Consider the following 17,396-nt stretch of genomic DNA (forward strand, 5'->3'; position numbering starts at 1 on the left):
CTAGCCTGGGTCAGGCCCCCATTTATGCCAAGTTTCTGGCAGCAGCCGCTGTGGCCTCACTGAGTACCTCTCTCGTGAAGATCCCTGCCCTGCTTTTGGCCTAGTGCTTTGAAGGGAGCTGGCTCAGACTCAAGAATATGCTCAGGCAGGAGGGCAAGTAGGCTCAGAGCCTCACGGAGCCCTGGGACAGGTGGGGATGGTGTCCCCAGCTGTTCACGGATTGTAGGGACAACTCCCTAAATATTCACGGCCTGCCCACAAAGCGTCAGACCAGACCGGTCCCTGGCTGGGCTAGCACTGCAGGCACCCAGGCCGTGTTGTGGGCAGAGGTCAGGGCTTAGGAGGGTCACTGGGCAGCTCTGCCCAAGCTTCCTTTTCTAAGTGTGTGAGGACGAACAGGATCAGAAGTCACCCAAGGGCTTAATACGGCCTTCCAGTCTCCACATAGGCTGTCTGCCGCCTTGAAAGTGATACTAATGGGCGTTCTGGGGGAGGGCAAATGGTCCCAAGTTCAAATACATGCTGGAACTTTTGTTGAAGCTAGTTTCATGTCAGGCTTTCTCGGTCTTTAACAGGGTGACATATGTTAAACCCTCCAAGGAGATGGGATAGGAAGGGCAGCCCCTACCCTCTTCACCCAGTTACCCAGACATGGATACAAATCATCAAATACTAGGACTGTAAGGGCCTCCTGAGGTCAAGTAGTCCCCGCTCCATCATTTTATAGATAAGAAGACTGAGGCCGAGGGGAAAAGAAATGTGCCCAAGGTCATACCGCTAACCCGTCGGCGGATGACGTTCTGTTACTGCCCCAGCCCACCACCCCTAACGTTTATTCTCTCAGGCCCCCTGGTGAATCCCAGGAAGCACTCGTGGGGAGCCCTCACCCTCCTGATGTAGAGGGGGGTTTCCACATGACTGTCCCCAGCACTGACGCCCTGAGCACAGGAGAGTCAGAGACAAAAGGGGCTGTGAAGGGCCTTTTTCTGAAGTTTCCCCAAGTAGCCTTTAAGGAGCTGGAAAGGTGCTGCCTTAGGCTGTGAGGCAGTTGCAGGCCATCTGTCACACTGGACTTTGCCTTGCTGCAGGCTGGAGAAGTCAAGCCAAGTCCGCACAGTGTCCAGCAGCAATTTATTCTTTAAAGGGAGCCGGTTCCGATACAGGTAAATAGTGACAGTAAGTAACCGTTATGGACCTATTTTTAGACCCTTCTCCGGAGAACAGTGGCTCAGTGGTCCTTACCCTTGAGAACAAAGACACTGGGAGCCTCCAGAAAAGAGTGAGGTTTCCATCCAATTCTCCTGTCTCCTAACCCTTTGACTCTTTCTTTCCATCCCTGAGGCTGTTTGTCTGTGGGGCTTAAAATGTGTATTGTCTCCTCCTGCCCTTAAAACAGCAGCAAAATAAGAACCGTGCCAGTGATTCTATTCATGTCTGTCTAAAGAGTTTTTGCAATATTTTTGGAACATGCTGGACAGTGAGGAATCATTCCTAAATGAGAATGCAAGACCCCAAAGACTTCAGAGAGAGAGGGAGCTCTCTAAGAAAGCCATCAGGACACCTTAGAGCCCTTTACCCCAGCCAGCCTTCCTCAGTGACCTAAACATTGGGAAGGGGGGAGCCAAAGAGGCCACTTCCCAGTTCAGCCAGAGTATCTGAGATCTTGGAGAGGAGCCCGGTCCTGGAACACTGTCTCATTCCTTGCTGCTTGTTTTATTACACCAATTCTAGTGGCCGAGTTGCGAAGGAGGTAATGGAATCAAGTGCCAAGATCAAACGGGAGCCACCGGAAATACACAGGTAGGCTGCCAGGGGCTTCCCCCAAAACCAAGTCCAGCTGAGCTCTCAGAATCTTAAAAGAGCCAGCAGTGTGCATACTGTGGGGATTCTGGCTGTGATGGCTCCTGAACAGAGCAGGAGGGTGAAGAGACCCATTTCAGCTGAGGCATGGGGAACAGTCTGGCCCTGGTTCCCTGAGCCTTGATGGAGAATGAGGGAGGGCAGACTAATGCAGACAGTACATCAGACCCAGGAGCCACCTTCCTGGGTAATTCTGCACTGTCCTCCCAAGTCCTGAAATTGGTCATAGACCATGGAGGACATGTCCATGCAGCAAGATTCCATTGGTTCTAGAATCAGTCCATTACAGGAAGCCAGTCATACTAGGTCTGAAATAGTTTTAGGACCCATGCTTTATGTAAAACTGTAAATCATGCATGTCCAGAAGCCCATCTTCTCGAACCTGATAGACCCAAGAAAAACATGATTGGCCAAGAGGGCCAGGGTTTGCCCACCAGCCTGACCTCTGGGAATGGGAACAGTACTACCTGCCTTCACATCTGTCGCTTCTGTTGGAGGTCAAGGGAGGCTGCCATATCGGTCTCAGGCCCATTTTTAGGAGTAGTGCATATCCTGGGCTCTCCTCCCTGACATCCTGCCCAGAGATCAGTGGCACCGTTGCCACACTAAAGGAAGATTCAGGTGGGTCTGGGATATAAGAAAGTTGACAAGCAGTGTCTCTGACCGGGCTCCAGGGAGTAAAGGCAAAAGGCAGGCATTGAAGATTTAAAAAAAAAAAAACAAAATAAAACAACACAGCTAGGTAGGTTCTAGTGACCACTCCTCAACTCTGAGTCCTGACCAAATCTGTGTGCTGAGTTAACAGTTCCCTTTTTCTTTAACCTCAGAGCAGGGATGGTTCCCAGCCGCAGCTGTCCCTCCATAACCCATGGCCCAAGGCTGAGCAGCGTCCCTAGGACCCGGAGAAGAGCTGTTCACATCTCCATCATGGAAGGTGAGCATGAGCTCTGGAGGTGACACGGGTTCCTTTAAATTATCACTTGGACCAGTTCCTCACAGACCTTTGAAAGAAGTGAATATGCCTTAGAGACAGCGGCAGGTTTCTCCAGGGGTAGGGAGAAGGCTTCCTCCAGTGGGTGGGCACACCAGCTGGGTGTCAGGTGAAAGGGAATTCCATCAAGCCCTGCTGAGCTGTGGTCCAGGAGGGTTTGGACGTCTGAGAGTATGGGGCTAGACCTTTGGGAGAGACCTTTGTAAATGGAATCTACCATGTTCCATGCAGTTCTGAACTTGCCTTCTGTCAAGAAGCTTTCACTTGTGTTCCAGATCTGGTGACCAGTCTCCACAGCTTAAATGATCAGGCTGGCTGAGGCAGTTACACAAGAAATTAAAACTCTTGCTCTGAAGCATTCCAGTAGCTGCAGCCGCCTTCTACTTCAGTTGTAGAAATCTGTCCTCTTGCTACCTGAATTCTTTAACACTGTCTCAGGAAGCCCAACATGCCCCATCTCTCACTACTGTTCCCTCCATCTGGAGGAGGTGGATGGAGACAGGAGGAGAGACAAAGTCTGTGTGTCTTCACTGAACGAGATAACCCCAGCTGAGGCTGATGCCGCCCCCACCTCTGGGCCGTCAGTTCTGTGAGTAGACTCGCAATATTGCTCTCCAGCTGTTGTCACTGAGCCGGCTTGCCCGACAGGCTGGATACAGGGGTACAGTGGAAGCTTTCATTGCAGAACATGCCATTTTGTAGGACCTCAGAAAATCTCAAGCAGCAGGACACAGCAGTAGGATTGCTTCAACCCTGTCTCTGTCCTGGAGGCCGGGAAGGGAAGGCCCTTCGCCCTCCCTGTGGGAATGCTGCTTGTTGATGAAAGTGAAGACCCGCTTAGGTTAGGAAGGAGATGGCTCTGCCACTTGTCCGGGAGGCTCTCTGGTTTGATGTGAAGCGTCACTGGCTCACTCTGTATCACCCGAGCGGGATCTGTAACTACACACAGTCGGGGGGTTGGGAGCCCTGGCTGCACAACCCCCATCAAGAACCTTAATTATGTGAGTATCTTAACGGCTCCATTTGTAAAACCCCAAGGGTTTCGAGGAAGCTAATGTATGTGCAAGTCCTTTAAAGAGATGAGTGCATTTACTGGGCAGGCAGCAAACACAATGAGAGAGCCCTGGTCAGGAAGTTAAAAGATGAGGTCGAAATCGGAGCTCGGCCACGCATTGCCTGGGGGCAGATTGCTTAACTTCTCTGAGCCTGTTGCCCCCACCGGAGAGCAGGCTGTATGTAGGAGGGTGCCTTGTACACTACCAGGCGTAGTTGCTATGCAAGGTATAGAATCACTGTGTCCTCAGACACAGCCTCCTGGTTTTTCCCCATCTTAGGCCGAGTGGAAAAACTAGCCTGGTTCTTGCTGTCCCTCTTTTTATGGGGTGTGCATCACAGGAAAGTAGAATGAAATTTCTTTTCTTCTGAGCAACATAACTTTCTCCCCTGTCTGTGGCCCTCGTTCCCATCCATCCTGAGGCTGCAGCGGCCAGGTTCATCCCAGGGCTCCTGCAGAAAGTCTGGACAGCTGTCCTCCCAGAGAATAGGCGCCCCCTAGGGGAAGCTGGCACTACTGCAGTTCTCACATAGTAGAGGAGCCTTACGCTCTTCTGCTCCCTAGCATATGGAAGAATGTCCAGTAAACCAGCATCCTCAGAAGAGGGAAGACTGAGGCCGTCCACATGGTGACACACCTCACTGGGAGCAGCTGCCAAGCAGGGTTAGCAGGACAACTCAGAGGTGCAGAGAACCATCCTCGAGCTGTGAGGCTGCCCCAGGCCCCTGCCAGCTCTAGCTGTGCCTTCAGCCTCCTCCCAGAACCTGTCTTCCCCACTGTAGCAGCAATGGGCTCCTCGACATCCAAAACAGTCACCATGCTTGCAAAAGGCCAGACAGGGTGCAGTGGGGAGAAGCCACTGTGGAAGGTATTAGAGCAGAGACCCCTACGGCCAGGCACAGCCTCAAAAATCTCAGCCTCACAGAAATTCACACCTGGCAGATTATAGCCCAGCAGGCTCCACGCGTTACTCCCCAAACCAGCCTGTTCCCGAGGCTGCCTGCTGACAAGCCCCAACTTCATCCCCAGTCAGGGCCCTCTGGGCCCATTAGACTCAGGAGGGTGGAGGTAAAAGCTAAGAAATGCCCCGGCGGTAATGAAACTCACAGGCAGAATGAAACTCAGGGTGAGGCGAGGCAGATGGACATCTGGTTTGGATGTGGAAAAAATACAAGACTTCAGTAGCTAAGTGGCTCTGTCAGTGCAGGGATCATCAAGCCTGGGGAAATAAAGACTGGATTATTTCAGGAGGCGAGAGTTCAGCTGCACCATCTCTCAAGAGGGGGTTTTGCCTCTAAAGCACCTACCTAACACAGCTCGTCCACCCCAGCCAGGCAGGGAAGGGTGAGAGGGATGTGATGCAGAACTCAGAAAAATGGCACAAACCCTCAAAACTCCCAGGAAGTTGTGAACATTTGAAACTGGTTCGTGCTCCATCATGAACTGTCTTTCCTATAGTCCACAAGACACATAGTATCACAGACCCCATTTGCCTTTTCTTGGGGAAAGCTTTGTTTGCTATCTCCAAAAACAATGGGGAAAATTGCAGAAACCATTAACATGACATTCCAGTTCCAATGAAACCAAGTAATCAATGAACTGAGACCCTTTAAAAGATGACTACATTGATTGGCCCTGCCCTCTGCTCTCAGGGATGCCAGGATAACACAGGTTATTTTTTCAGGCCTGACCCAGAGAGGACACTCAGGTGTGTCAGTTCCTCTCACCAACACGCCCTGGGGGGCACCCCTCGGCAGCCGGCCGAACAGTGTGGAGCCCCGTGGAGGATGGGACACAGCCCCTTTCCAGCCCCAGAGCTACCCAACGCAAAGCCCATTGTCTTTGTAGCTTCACATCTTGGATTTTCTGGACAGTCTTGATTCCCCCTACCCTCTGGGACTGTCCCCTGTCCTCTCTCAGACCCTCACCCTCTTAGAGGTCTGGGGCCCTTATTTGGGCCTCAGGGAAACAGCTACAGGCTGGAAAGCGTTACTTTTTATGGCTCTAAGTGCTTCTGACTGGTCAGTGCCCTGATAACGTTGGCCTCTGGGAGCTGCCCCTTCCCTGCAGCTCAGCCTGCTCACTGAAGGTCGGAGACTTGCGGCACCGACCTTCACTCTCCAGCACGGGAGGTGCTGCAAAGGGGCTGCCATGGCATGAGATCAGTGAAAATCCTTTGTCGCTAGCTGGTTTTCCGCCTTCTCCTTCTACCTGGCTGGTTTCCATGAAGAGATCAGCTGGTTTCCACTGAAGAAGTATCTGCCTTCCTGGGCCACCATGGGAAAGAGTCTGATTAAGATTCACACCAGAGTCCGCGTTCAGCTCCGGTTGACTAATCACTGCCTTCGGCCCCTGAGTGTGCGCATCCTGAGGATGGGGCCCCGGCTCCGGGGTCGGCTCCTAACCGCTGTGCCCCACAGCCCACTGGGAGCCACCTCTGGGCAAGGCAATCAGCTGGAGCACCTCCAAGGTAAAAAAAAAAAAACAAAAACTCCTCCGTTTTGCTGTGCCATTTGCCCAGATTCCCCCCTGCAGCACCCAACCCCCCCCCCCCGCCCCGAATAACAGGTTTGAGATGGGTGGTGGTTTCTAGTGCGACCTAAAGTTCTGCACAGGACTAACCTGGCACAGGAATGATAACCTTACAGGTGAGGTCTGTCGGGGAACAGAAGACTAACATTTACTACGTAATTTTGTTTATCAGGAGCCCCGCTGGAAATGCATACATAGCCATTATCTTGTTTACTGAGGGCACCAACAACTCACCATAATACAGCTTCTGGTGTCTTTCTGATGTCACAGCCTTTGCCTCTAACCTTCCCCAGCAAGCCTAGGGCTGACTTGTAGGCCAAGCTAAGATTGCACTGAAGTGGCTTCTGGCAGCTAAGCAGGTCATACTTTGGAAGATCTGGCAGTCACAGATGTCCTTGTGAGGTGCCCTTGGAAAGGGTATGAGGTGCCCTGTGCAAGGGAGCTGAGGTTCCAGAGAAAGGGGAGCCAGAGGAGTAGCTGGGAAAGGGACTGAGCCAGCAACATGTGTGATCAGAGCCTGAAAAGCTTTCTGTTTTATCAGGAACCTGTTACATACTCCCAGGGACGTGTTCCTCATGCTACATGTGTAAACGGGAGTGAGGCAGGAATGCTGGGGAAAACGGAACATCAAGGTCTCTGGAACAAGGAAGAGGCTCTTAATTTCACCTTTTTTCAAAATAGTTTCTCGGGTAATTGGGACCTAAATCTAAGGCAGATGCAGGCCGTTGAATTAATTCACTCTGGCCCACTGTTTTGCTCCCCAAAATCCAACTGCATGATTGTTAGTAACATGGAACAGAAAGAGGCTTGGATTCTACCCTTGCCTTTGCATTAACCAACCTCATGACTTTAGGCAAGTTCTGTAACCTCTTGCCCTCACCACTCATGGAGCTGTTGAAAGATAAAATGAAAGTGCTTTAAAAGTTTAAAACATTATACAAATGTAAGATTTTATAGCATAGGGACAAAGGAAACACAGCTGGGACCATGGAGCTTCTGAAAGCAGAAGCTGAGAGCTGTGGCAGATACACTAATGATGAGGGTGAAGGGAAGAAGAGGCGGATACAGGGGCTGCCATCTCCGCCCCCCACTCCCCAGCCACTCACTTAGAACCAGTTCTCAGTTCGTTCCTCTGGAGAATCCCTAACCGCGTGGATACTGAGACGGGCTTCAGTAGGCTAGGCGGGGAGGCTGCCTGGGTGAAGTGGCTACCGACAGTAACTGCAGAAACCCAGGTGAGCTCATGAGCTCAAAGAGCTGTGTGCTGGGTTGTTAGGAGGACATTCAGCTCCCGAATCAGTATTTGCTGAGGCCCAGCTGGACAAAACACAGTCCTCCCCATTCTTGCCTCTCAAGGCCCTTGGCCCAAGAGGCAGACATGAGCTCCATGAACCATGACCTCAACTCTGGGTCAGGGATAATCTGCAGTTCTCTTCAAATTGGGCTAGAAGGCTGGTGGCCAAGATGGTAGAGTAGAAGGAGCCAGCACTCACCTCCTCTCATGAACACATCAAAATCACAACTAACTGCACAACCACCATCAATGAAAACGACTGGAGCCTACCAGCAAAGATCTTCCATAACTAAAACCATAAAGCAGCAGCCACAAGATGGGTAGGAGAGGTGGACCTGGGATACAATCAAACCCCACACCCCTCCAGTGGACGACCGACAAATTGGTGAATATCTATATTATAGAAGATTTCCCACAGGAGAGTTCTGAGCCCCACGTCAGGCTCCCTAGCCCAAGGGTCCATCACCAGAATGAGAAGCCCCCAGAGTATTTAGCTTTGAAGGCCACCAGAGTTTAACTGCAGGAGCTCCACAGAACTGGAGGAAATAGAAACTTCACTTGTAAGGATGCACACAAAAATCTCAGACTCACCAGGACCACAGACAAAATTTCATGGGCTACTGGGCCAGACCTACCTGCTGGTCTTAAAGGGTCTCCTGGAGAGGCAAGGGTGGCTGTGGCTCACCCTAGGGACACAGTGGTGGACATATCGGGGAATATTCATCTGCATGAACTCTCCTGGAGGCTGACATCTTGCTTGGTACCAAGACCTGGTCCCACCCAACAGCCTGTAGGATCCAGTGTTGGGACGTGTTGGGCCAAACTGAGAGGGGGAACATCCCCACTCATCAGTAGACAGGCTGCCTAAAGACTTCCTGAGCCCACAGCCACCTTTAGACATGGCCCTCTGGTAGGACCAGCTCCAGCCATCAGTGGGCATACCAGCCCCTCCTGCCAAGAAGCTGGCCCAACCCTCTAGACCAGCCTCATCCACCAGAAGCAAGAAAACTATGATCCCGCAGCCTGCTGACTGAGTCTGCAAACACAGGCCAGATGCTGTCCTGGCACCTGCTGGTCCCTGGCCCTTGGGTGACAAGAGGGGAGTGCCCTGCTTGAGATGCATTTGACACTTCCTACAGAGAGCCACTTCCCCAAGGTCGAGAAACGTGACTAACTTACCACAAACGTAACAATACAAATAGAAATTTAGACAAAATGAGGCAGCAAAGGAATGTTCCAGACAAAGGAAGAAGATGAAATTCCAGAAGAAGAACTAAGTGATGTGGAGATAGGCAATCTACCCAAGAAAGAGAAAATGATTAGTAATGATTCAGTAATGATTGTAAAGATGATCAAAGAACTCAGGAGGAGAATAGATGCACAGAGAAAGAAGTTAGAAGTTTTTAGCAAAGAGTTAGAAAATATAAAGAACAACCATATTTAAAGAATCCAATAACTGAAATGAAAAATACCCTAGAAGGAATCAAGAGTAGACAAATGAGGCAGAAGAACAGATCAGTGAGCTGGAAGACAGTAGTGGAAATCACTACTGCAGAACAGAAAAAGGAAAAAAGAATGTTGAAAAGAAATGAGGATAGTTTAAAAGACCTCTGAGACAACATCAAGAACACTGATATTTGCATTACAGGGGTCCCAGAAGGAGAAGAGAAAGATGGGGCCTGAGAAAATATTTGAAGAGAGAACAGCTGAAAACTTACCTAACCTGGGAAAGGAAACAGTCACCCAAGTCCAGGAAGTGCAGAGAGTCCCATACAGGGTTAACCCTAAGAGGAATGCACCTAGACAAGCTGTAATTAAAATGACTAAAGATAAACAGAGAATATTAAAAGCAACAAGGGGAAAAGCAACAAATAACATACAAAGGAACTCCAGTGAGACTATCAGCTGATTTTTCAGCAGAAGCTACAGGCCAGAAGGGAGTGGCACAAGATATTTAATGATGAAAGGGGAAAGCCTATAACCAAGAATACACTACCCAGCAAGGCTCTCATTCAAATTTGATGGAGAAATCAAAAGCTTTACAGACAAGCAAATGCTAAGAGAATTCCACACCACCAAGCCAGCTTTATAATAAATGCTAAAGGAACTTCTCTAAGAGGAAAAGAAAAGGCCACAACTATAAACAAGAAAGTTACAAAATGGAAAAGCTCACTCTCACTGGTAAAGGCAAACATACAGTAAAGGTAGGGAATCATCCACACACAAAGTAGTAGGAAGTTAAAAGACAAAGGTAGTAAAATCATCTGTATCCACAATAAGCAGTTAAGGGATTAGATGTAAAATATGAACAATTAGATGTAAAATATGATATCAAAAACAGTAATCATGAGAGGAGGAGAGTACAAATGCAGGGCATTTAAAATGCATTTGAAATAAGAGATCAGCAAATTAAAACAATCATATATATATGACTGCTCTACAAAAACCTTATGGTAACCATAAGCCAAAAATCTGTAAGATATATACACACAAAAAAAGAAACCCAAATGTAACACTATAGTCACCAAATCACTGGAGAACAAAAGAAAACAAATCCAAAAAAATTAACAAAATAGCAATAAGAACATACACAATAATAATTACCTTAAATGTAAATAGACTAAATACTCCAACCAAAAGATACAGACTTGCTGAATGGATAAAAAAAGACCCATGTATTTGCTGCCTACAAGAGACTCATTCAGATCTAGAGACACAGAATGAAAATGAGGGGATGGAAAAAGGTATTCCATGCAAATGGAAATCAAAAGAAAGGTGAAGTAGCAATACTTATATCAGACAAAACAGACTTTATAAGACTATTATAAGAGAAAGAAGGACACTACATAATGATCAAGGGATCAATCCAAGAAGAAGATATAACAACTGTAAACATACACGCACCCAACATAGAAGCACCTCAATGTATAAGGCAAATGTTAACAGACATAAAGGGAGAAACTGACAGTAACATAATAGTAAGGGACTTTAACACTCCCACTTACATCAACAGACAGATCATCCAGACAGGAAAATCAATAAACAAACACAGGCCTTAGATGACACATTGGACCAGATGGACTTAACTGATATTTTTATAGAACATTACATCTAAAAGCAGCAGAATACACATTCTTTTCAAGTGCACATGGAACATTCTCCAGGATAGATCATACATTGGGGCACAAAGCAAGCCTCAGTAAATTTATGAAAATTGAAATCATATCAAGCATCTTTCTAACCACAATGCTGAGATAGAAACCAACTACAAGGAAAAAACTGCAACAACAACAATCCCACAAACACATGGAGGCTAACCAATATTTCTTTCTTTCATCATTGAAGAAATCAAAAATACCTAGAGACAAATCAAAACAAAAACCAATCCAACGATCCAAAACCTATGGGGCACTACAAAAGGGAAGTTTATAGCAATACAAGCTTACCTCAGGAAACAGGAAAGATCTCAAACAACCTAACCTTACACCTAAAGCAACTAGAGAAAAGAACAAACAAAACCCAAAGTTAGTCAAAGGAAAGAAACCATAAAGATCAGAGCAAAAATAAATGAAATAGACTAAAAAACAAAACAAAACAAAATATCAATGAAACTAAAATCTGGTTCTTTGAAAAGATAAACAAAATTGATAAACCTTTAGCCAGACTCACCAAGAAAAAAAGGGAGAGGACCCAATTCAATAAAATCAGAAGTGAAAAAGAAGTTACAACCAACACCACAGAAACACAAAGGATCATAAGCGGCTACTATGAGCAACTATATGCCAATGAAATGGACAACCTAGAAGTAATAGACCAATTCTTTTAAAGGTACAGTCTCCTAACACTGAACCAGGAAAAAATAGAAAATATGAACAGACCAATTACCAGTAAAAAAAAAAAAAAAAAAAATTTGAATCAGTAACTTAAAAACTCCCAACAAATAAAAGTCTGGGACCAGATGGCTTTACAGGTGAATTCTACCAAACATTTAAGAGTTAACACCTATCCTTCTGAAACTATTCCCAAAAATTGCAGAGGAAGGAACACTTCCAAACTTACTCTACGAGGCCACCATCACCCTGATACCAAAACCAGACAAAGATATCACACAAAAAAAGGAAATTACAGGCCAATATCACTGATTAACATAGATGCAAAAGTCCTCAACAAAATACCAGCAAACCGACTCCAACATTCATCATTATCAAGTGGGATTTATCCCAGGGATGCAAGGATTTTTCAGTATCCACAAATCAATGTGATACACCACATTAACAAAGTGAAGAATAAAAACCATATGATCACCTCAAGAGATGCAGAAAAAGCTTTTGATAAAATCCAACACCCATTTATGATAAAAACACTCCATAAAGTGGGCATAGAGGAAACATACCTCAACATAATAAAGACCATTGACTAATTCACAGCTAACATCATAATGGTGAAAAACTGAAAGCATTTCCTCTAAGATCAGGAACAAGACAAGGATGCCCAGTCTTGCCACTTTTATTCAGCATAATTTTGGAAGTCCACAACAATCAGAGAAGAAAAACAAACAAAAGGAATCCAAATTGGAAAAGTTACAGTAAAACTGTCACTGTTAGCAGATGACATGATACTATACTTAGAAAACCCTAAAGATGCTACCAGAAAACTATTAGAACTCGTCAATGAATTCTATAAAGTTCCAGGATACAAAACTAATATACAGAAATGTGTTGCATTTCTATATGCTAACAACAAAATATCAGAAACAGAAATTAAGGAAACAATCCCATTTAACATCACACCAAAAAGAATAAAATGCCTAGGAATAAACCTACCTAAGGAGGCAAAAGAACTCTACTCCAAACACTATAAGACACTGATGAAAGAAACTGAAGACAGCACAAACAGATGGAAAGATATACCATCTTGGATTGGAAGAATCAATATTGTTAAAATGGCCATACTACCCAAGACAATATACAGATTTGATGCAATGCCTATCCAATTACCAATGGCATTTTTCACAGAACTGGAACAAAAAAATTTTTTAATTTGCATGGAAACACAAAAGACTCCAAATAGCCAGAACAATCTTGAGAAAGAAGAACAGAGCTTGAGGAATCATGCTTCCTGACTTCAGGCTATACTACAAAGCTACATACAATAATCAAAACAGTATAGTACTGGCACAGAAACTGACACATAGATCAATGGAACAGGATAGAAAGCCCAGAAATAAACCCACACACTTATAGTTAATTAATCTATGACAAAAGAAGCAAGAACATAGGGTGGAGAAAAGACAGTCTCTTCAATAAGTGGTGCTGGAAAAACTGGACAGGTACATGTAAAAGAATGAAATTACAGCATTCTCTAACACCATATACAGAAATAAACTCAGAATGGATTAAAGGCCCAAATGTAAAACCAGATACGATAAAACTCCTAAAAGAAAATATAAGCAGAACACTTTTTGACATAAATCGTAGCAGTATTTTTTGGATCCATCTCCTAAAGTAATAGAAATAAAAGCAAAAATAAACAAATGAGATTTAATTAAGCCCAAAAGCCTTTGCACAGCAAAGGAAACAAAACAAAAAGACAACCTATGGAATGGGAGAAAATATTTGCAACCAATTAGACTAATACAAGATTAATTTCCAAAATATACAAACAGCTCATACAGCTTAATATCAAACAACCCAATCAAAAAATAGGCAGAAGACCTAAACAAATTTCTCCAAAGAAGACACACAGATGGCCAACAGGCACATGTAAACGTGCTCAACATCACTAATTACCAGAGAAATGCAAATCAAAAACACAATGCAGTATCACCTCACACCAGTCAGAATGAGCATCATCAAAAAGTCTACACATAATAAATGCTGGAGAGGGTGTGGAGAAGACAAAACCCTCCTACACTGTTCGTGGGAATGTAATTTGTTGCAGCCACTATGGAGTACAGTATGGAGGTTCCTTAAAAAACCAAAAATAGACTTACTATACAATCCAGCAATCCCACTTCTGGGGATATATCTGGAGGAAAATATAATTTGAAAAGAGACACACATCCCAATGTTCATAGCAGCGCTATATACAATGGACATGGAAGCAACCTAAATGTCCATTGACAGATGACTGGATAAGGAAGTTGTGGTATATTTATACAATGGAATACTACTCAGCCATGAAAAAGAATGAAATAATGCCATTTGCAGCAACATGGATGGACCTAGAGATTATCATATTAAGTGAAGTAAGTCAGACAGAGAAAAGGCAAATTTCATATGACATTACTTACATGTGGAATCCTAAAAAAAAAAAAGATACAAATGAACTTATTTACAAACCAGAAATAGACTCAAAGACATAGAAAACAAACTATGGTTACCAAAAGGGAAAGGTGGGGAGGGATAAATTAGGAGTTTGGGATTAGCATATACCCATATAAAATAAACAACAAGGACCTAATGTACAGCATAGAGAACTATATTCAGTATCCTATAATAACCTATAATGGAAAAGAATTTTAAAAACATATAAAATATATATACACACATATAAATAACTGAATCACTATGCTGTACACCTGAAACTAACACAACATTGTAATTCAACTATACTTCAATTTTCTTAAAAAAGGTTAAAACCAGGCCCAAGAACACCAAAGGCAGGAAAGGCAGAATCTTTAACAAATCTGGCCAAAACCATAAGCAAAAAGAAAAAAACCTCAACCACGGCCACTCTAATTTCTGCTGCTTCTCTTGTCCTATTCTTGAAACATCAAAATGGGAGTGCAGTGGCCACTGCTGCTGGTCATGTGGGGGTACAGAAGGGCTTGCTCTTAAGATCTTAAGTGACCAAATAAAACAGAAAGGGTGCTGACTCCAGTGAGCAGCAAAGTGCACGCTGAGACACAGAAAGCCTCCTCATTTTCCTCCTGCCTTTCCAGGTCTGGAGTCCCTACGGGACAGTGCCCACTCCACCCCGGTGCGTTCCTCCTCCCACGGGGACACCTTCCTGCCTCACGTGAGAAGCAGCCGGGCAGACAGCAATGAGCGAGTCGCCGTGATTGCGGACGAGGCCTACAGCCCTGCGGACAGTGTGCTACCCACCCCTGTGGCCGAGCACAGCCTGGAGCTGATGCTGCTCTCCCGGCAGATCAACGGGGCCACCTGCAGCATTGAGGAGGAGAAGGAGTCTGAGGCCAGCACCCCAACTGCTGCAGAGGTGGAGGCCCTTGGGGGAGAGCTGAGGGCCCTGTGTCAGGGGCACGGCAGGCCAGAGGAGGAACAGGTGAATAAGTTTGTTTTAAGTGTCCTCCGTTTGCTCCTTGTGACCATGGGACTCCTCTTTGTTTTGCTCCTCCTCCTGATCATTCTTACTGAGTCTGACCTTGACATTGCCTTTTTCCGAGATATCCGCCAGACTCCCGAGTTTGAACAATTCCACTATCAATACTTTTGTCCCCTCAGGCGATGGTTTGCCTGCAAAATCCGCTCAGTGGTGAGCCTGCTTATTGACACCTGAGAAGGCATGACTCCTCCCAATAACTAGCCAGGTGGACCAAGGAGCCCGGCTACCCATTCCCAGCAATTGGGACCCATCGCGGAACCATCGGCACATGTACCAAGTCCTCCTCTCATGACTCAAAGTCCACAGCCTGGGAGGGTCGTTTCCCAGAAGACAAAAGGGATAGGCTCATGCCCTGTCTAAACAAACTGGGAAAACTCATTTCCTTCAGAGGTTCCTTCAAGAAAGGCTCGCAACTCTGTTTCTCATCCTCCCAATTTGCAGGATAATTTTTGGTTTTGAATTTTGATTTTTCATAGATGTGTATTATTTTGAGAATATCAAAAATAATTTATTTTACTATTACTGATTCTGGCAGTAGTGTCACCTAGTAGATGGGACACTAGTTGAAGACTAGAGAGCTGCTGTCCTCTGAATTCTGCAGGAGCTTCCCCACTGGGTTCCAGTGGACACATCACTGCAGCCTCAGCGGGGCAGGCCAGGGGTCTGGACAATGGGGACTGTCTAGGTTTTCTTGCCAGACAGAGCTTTTTAAAAAGTAAACATCCATGTAGAATGATTAAATGGAAAGTTGCTTCTTATGATGGTCTGAGTTGGATTTTCTTTTCCTTTTGTTTTTTTTGTTTTTTCAAATCTGAGCACAGTGGGCATCTGAAGGGACCACCGCTACAGCAGCAGCAGCAGCAGCAGGGGTGGGGTAAGTCCGTCCCCTTAGACTAGATCCTAGTGGCATCACCATGAGTTTTGTGTAATGAACTTAGACTTCTGTGATTTTTTTTTTTTTCTGAAGAACCTCAAGACTTTTACCGTGCTCCAGAAGCATTAGGTGAATTCAGTGGTGCCCAGGAGAGGGCTGTCAGAAACACTGAACTAAGCGTAGTTTACAGAAACCACAGCTAAGGTACCTGAGAGACTGTTGAGATTCAGAGAGCAGTACTTATTTTGTACACCCTCTTCCCTGCCAAAAAAGACTATTTCAATTTATATTTTAGCAACAAAATGTTATTTTCTTACCAATTCATATTCTCTTTTTACTTTATGGATTAAGAAAATAGAGCCTGATGAACTTAAACGATTGCAAGAAAGAAACTGATCCTGAGAATGAAAAGCTTCAGAAAATAGAATTTCAAAATCAACAAACAGCCTTGGAAGGGACCAGGAGAAGAATCTCTTTAAATAGGAGTTCTAAGAGATGCCTACAAAGAAAGAAGGTGAACGTGGCAGACCAACACTTAGATGTAGGAATCCTGCCCCCTAGGGTCATCCCCTGCACCAGGAAGGTAAATGCTGAAGGAACGCCCTTGCCATCCTTGCTGGGGGAGCGGCAGTCGTGGGCAGAAAGCAGCACAGCACGGGAAGGGTAAGCGTGGGGTCCGAGCCGAGCTCTGCAGCTCTCACAACCACTCACACGCAAGACTTGTTTTCATCTCAGGGAGAGATTTCTATGTCATCTGGGGCCTGAGGACTTATTTAAGGACAGTCAGTGGACATATTCCTCGGATCCACATTAACAGTGGAGCAGCTGCTGACACCCTGTGACGCTGGGCAGCCCCAAATGCAGAACAGAATGAGGCACTTGTAGATTTGCTGTCCCCTTATTTGTCCCCTGAAATGGCAGAACCATGTCTATGAATAGATAATAACAGCCATGAAATAGATGGGGTTTTTCTTTTTTTTTAAGGTGGGAGGATTGCTGCATAATTTTAAACACCCTTTCATCTAGACCAGGGGTCGGCAAACTTCTATAAAGTGCCAGATAGTAATTTTTTTTTATTTTGGTTTTGTGGGCCCTACTCTGTGGCAACTACTCAACTCTGCCGTCTTAGCACAAAAACAGCCATAGGTAATACATAAACAAAGGAGCAAGGCTGTGTTCCAGTACAACTTTTATTTATAAAAACAGACGGTGAGCTGAATTTGGCCCACAGGCCATAATTTGCCAACCCCAATCTAGACAATAAAACTGCTCCTTAGGAGTGTGTAAGCAGAAAGAGGGTCGGGTCTGCTTCAATTCCTGACACGTGGTAAAGCCCCAGGACCACTTCCCAGTAGAAGCACTGGGGTGGCTTAATTAAAGGGTGCTCGAACAACCAACCAGCAGAAAAGTCTGATGTCAAGATGCGCAGGAACGAGGACTGGAA

At 45.6% G+C, this 17,396-nt stretch overlaps 1 protein-coding gene and 1 long non-coding RNA gene across 5 annotated transcripts in view; one reads left to right on the forward strand and one right to left on the reverse strand.

Moving 5' to 3' along the window:
• Positions 1-16,893, forward strand: part of FRMD5 (FERM domain containing 5) — a 275,892-nt gene extending 258,999 nt beyond the window's left edge. For 2 of the 4 annotated variants that reach the window (XM_032481330.1, XM_032481333.1), the window contains exons 11-14: positions 1,089-1,163; positions 1,732-1,800; positions 2,688-2,794; positions 14,675-16,893. In XM_032481330.1, the coding sequence (XP_032337221.1) occupies positions 1,089-1,163; positions 1,732-1,800; positions 2,688-2,794; positions 14,675-15,252 (829 nt within the window). In that variant the 3' untranslated portion in view covers positions 15,253-16,893. The remainder of the gene's footprint in view (positions 1-1,088; positions 1,164-1,731; positions 1,801-2,687; positions 2,795-14,674) is intronic. The other 2 variants (XM_032481331.1, XM_032481332.1) reach the window with 2 other exon arrangements.
• Positions 1,115-9,006, reverse strand: LOC116664137. Its single transcript, XR_004320492.1, has 2 exons — positions 5,013-9,006; positions 1,115-3,790 (listed from the first exon to the last, which is right to left on the reverse strand). It is a non-coding gene; the product is annotated as an uncharacterized LOC116664137 (long non-coding RNA).
• Positions 16,894-17,396: the final 503 nt, after the last annotated feature.

The sequence above is a fragment of the Camelus ferus genome, chromosome 6, assembly GCF_009834535.1.
Source record: "Camelus ferus isolate YT-003-E chromosome 6, BCGSAC_Cfer_1.0, whole genome shotgun sequence".
In the NCBI taxonomy this organism is placed as follows: domain Eukaryota; kingdom Metazoa; phylum Chordata; class Mammalia; order Artiodactyla; family Camelidae; genus Camelus; species Camelus ferus.